At 31.6% G+C, this 3,571-nt stretch overlaps 1 protein-coding gene across 1 annotated transcript; it reads right to left on the bottom strand.

Annotated features, from left to right (window-relative positions):
- Positions 1-463: 463 nt before the first annotated feature.
- Positions 464-1,512, bottom strand: LOC115245328 (small VCP/p97-interacting protein). The gene is made up of 3 exons (XM_029823607.1): positions 1,280-1,512; positions 844-1,011; positions 464-755 (listed from the first exon to the last, which is right to left on the bottom strand). The coding sequence occupies exons 1-3, from the start codon at positions 1,343-1,345 to the stop codon at positions 741-743; spliced, it is 249 nt and encodes an 82-aa protein (XP_029679467.1). The 5' UTR covers positions 1,346-1,512; the 3' UTR covers positions 464-740.
- Between the last annotated feature and the right edge of the window lie 2,059 nt (positions 1,513-3,571).

The following is a 3,571-nucleotide window of genomic DNA, read 5'->3' on the forward strand; positions in this document are numbered from 1 at the left end:
AATTTAATTGAAAAATTGCCTTTTCTACCAATTATTGAATATTATAGATAGAAAATTTCTATTTCAATACATATAAATCTTCTTATATATAAAAATGATTATATATATTATAAAAACGATATATTACAAAAATGACGATTTTTAGTCTTGTTCCTCGATATACATTCTTTGTAAGTGTAGATACTAATAAATATTTTAAAATTCGAAATTTGCAATCACAAAAACGCAGTTTTGTTAAAAGAAAAATTAATGCATAAGAAAACTTTTTCATATTTTCGCTGCTCTTTTCATTACAACAATTTATTACAATTTACGTAGTTGCGTGTAATTGTAAACATTTATAAATATGTCTGTGTACAATAATTTAATATATTTATGTATATATTCTCATCGGTAAGAAAATAGAGAGAATTATTTATATTTAACAGATTGAAGCAAAAGCAATTAAGCCTTGAACGTAATGTAAAACTTTATGACATATATATATATATATATATAGTTTCACACATAGCTAATTCTTTAGTTAAATTAAGATATCCAAAACCTAACCTATCCTCATAACTTAATTCTATATCAAAGGTACAAAATAAGATTGCACTTGTGTGATCATATCAATATCGTTAGTGATGTCAGATCTACCTCATTTTGGTCGACCAAGTATTATATTGAATACTTAATACCTCGTGAAAATCAATATACAGCCCATTTCTGTTGAACAGTAGCATGCATCTCTTCTTAGATTAGTTTACCTGCCACTGAAATATGATATATAATTCTTATCCAAATATATAATCAAATAATTTAATACAGCAGCAAGAACACAACTGCGCTTTGTGTTTTTACCTTTAACGTAGGTTGTGTACTGCTAGCAGCAGCTTCTTGTTCCCGTTTCTCAAGTTCCAATGCTCGTCGCTGTTGTCTTTTAACAGAATCTATATCTTTTATACCCCTTTGCTGCTGCTCAGCAATTCTTTTCTCAGCAGCTTCCGCTTGTCTCCTGCGTATAGTCTCCTAAATAAATAAATGTGATCTATATAAAGTAACATATTAAGTAAGAGTTGTAAATAGCACATAATTTTATATTTTTTATTATTATTTATCTATCGCATCAAATATAGGAGATTAAAAGAACTAAACTTTTGGAGCTCAAGGAAATGATACAAACGATTATTTCGAAGAAAAAAGTTGATCGAATAATAGTATAACGATATGAAAACATCATGTAGCTAAAATATTAATATTTTATGTACGTATTTTTATAAATTTTCAGAAGATGTACCCGGTCGGGCGTGAGATCTTCGTACGACGATGATCCTTTGTAACATAATCCACAACAGTTGCCCATGTTGATACGTTGCGTGAGCAAAACAAATGTTATAATCACTCGGAGTTCGCGGAAAGATTGCTGTTAAATTAAATTAACAGTAGACAAAATATACATGACAGATCCAAAGCAATGGTTGGTAGCTGCTCGGATCGTCGGATCAGCTGTCACCTGTCGTATATACATGTACGGTGATACGCATGCGCAATATTGAGATTGAGCAGTTTTGCACCTATGAATGAATTACGTTCGATCGACTCATCAATAAAGATTATTCATAATAATATAAAAATAAATTCTGTCTATTTGTTATGTGCATTCTTTTTAAGGCTCAAATTCCGAATAGTCCCTATCTCCGAATTTGCTGAAATATTACAGGAATGTAGCACATATACTAAATGTATTAATCGAATGCTATGATACAAATGCCAATGTGCGGAAACGTCCAGTTTCCGAGATATTCAAATTTTAATTATGTGGCTAAATGCACAATTTTTAAGGATTCCATATAAAAAAAGATTAAAATTCAAAAGTATTTCGTTAAAATATTTCATTTTACAAATCAATATTACAATAAACACCAGCGTGTTAACACAATTAACACGATGGTGTTTATAGTCTTGTAACACATTAATAAAATGAAACATTTCAGCAAAATATTTTTAAATTATAATCTTTTTTTTATATGGAGATCTTAAAAATTGTCCATTTAGCCAGATAATTAAAATTTGAATATCTCGGAAACTAGACGTTTCCGCACATTCGTACTTGCGGCATTCGACTGCATTTAATAAGTGCTACATTCCTGTGAAATTTCATCAAATTTAGAGATAGGCACTATTCAGAATTTTTACCCTCAATTTTACATACGTTATAGTAAATCTTTTTTAATATATACAGGGTGACCCGCAATGACCGCTCACTAAGTACATAGCGTTATTCCTTACCAAAAACTGAGACAAAAAGTCCTGAGCCATTTTTTTTTATAACGCTTAATAAAGGAGTTATTATTGAGTAAAGTCTGGTCAATCAGTGCCAACCTTTAGCCGGGCGTACGTCGGTGAGCCGCGTGCCTGCTAGTATGCGGCGGCATACACTCACGGCGCGCGGCTCACCGACGTGCGCCCGGCTAAAGGTTGGCGCTGATTGGCCAGACTTTATTCAATAATAACTTCTTTATTAAGCGTTATATAAAAAAATGGTTTAAAACTTTTCGTTTCAGTTTTTGGTAAGGAATAACGCTATGTACTTAGTGGGCGGTCATTGCGGGTCACCCTGTATATAAAACAAAATAAAACAAAATAAATACAAATAAAACGAAATTCTCTCTCTTTCTCTCTCTCTCTTTCTCTTTCTCTCTGCACTCTTATATATATCTTTGATTAGAATATTACATGTACAAAGCACGCGTTACACGCGTGTTTATTTTTACCTGCAAGAGAGAAATTCTTTTCTAAATTTGTACGATTCAAAAAAACCAATTGTGTATTTAAAATAAAACATGCTTTGTATTTTTTATATTTTTACTTGAAATCACAAATGTGTAAAAAAAGTCACAATGTATATCGACTTACTGTTATCCACAAAGATACATATGTCTTCTCTTATTAATGTCGGCGCAGCTGGCGCGAACATTGTGAAACGGCCGACGAGATTGAGAAAATTAATTGTCGTCTTCCAAGAGCGCGCGTTCCATCTCTGGGAAAAGGGACTGCGGATATCGAGCAATGTTACACATTGTTTGTTTGCACGTACGATTAATCAATGTTCCCAGCTGCCCTGGTATTGGCTGGGAATTTCATTCGATCGGTCCATACTTTTCTTTAGGACTTTTCTCCATCTCTCAATATACTTTTTTCATCTGTTGAGCGACAATGCGAAAATGCGTTGCCAAAAATTCCAAAACTCGAACATTTTTAATATATGAGTATTGTTGGCGAACATTGCCGCTACTATGTATAAACAACATCCGGAATGCATTTCTATTATACAAAGTTATTTCATTATTCAAAATCGGAGAAAAATCTTTTTTCTCTGCAAAGAAAGATAGAGCCATTTGCCTAAATACAGATTAAAATGTATATAATATAGAAATGTAAAATAATTATTAATATTACATGTAATAAAATATAATAACAATAAAAGAGAGAGAGAGAGAGAGAGAGAGAGAGAGAGAGAAAGAGAGAGAGAGAGAGTTTTATCAGTAAAATAATGAACTATAAATATTATAAATAATATTTTTAAAAT

The sequence above is a fragment of the Formica exsecta genome, unplaced genomic scaffold (genome assembly GCF_003651465.1).
Source record: "Formica exsecta isolate Colony F162 unplaced genomic scaffold, ASM365146v1 scaffold941, whole genome shotgun sequence".
Classification (NCBI taxonomy): Eukaryota; Metazoa; Arthropoda; class Insecta; order Hymenoptera; family Formicidae; genus Formica; species Formica exsecta.

Excerpts from the sequence above, each read along its gene's own strand:
- LOC115245328 (XM_029823607.1), bottom strand. The coding sequence starts at position 1,345 with ATGGGCAACTGTTGTGGATTATGTTACAAAGGATCATCGTCGTACGAA. Across the intron at positions 1,012-1,279 it reads AAGATCTCACGCCCGACCGG|GAGACTATACGCAGGAGACA; the intron begins GTACATCTTCTG and ends TTATTTATTTAG.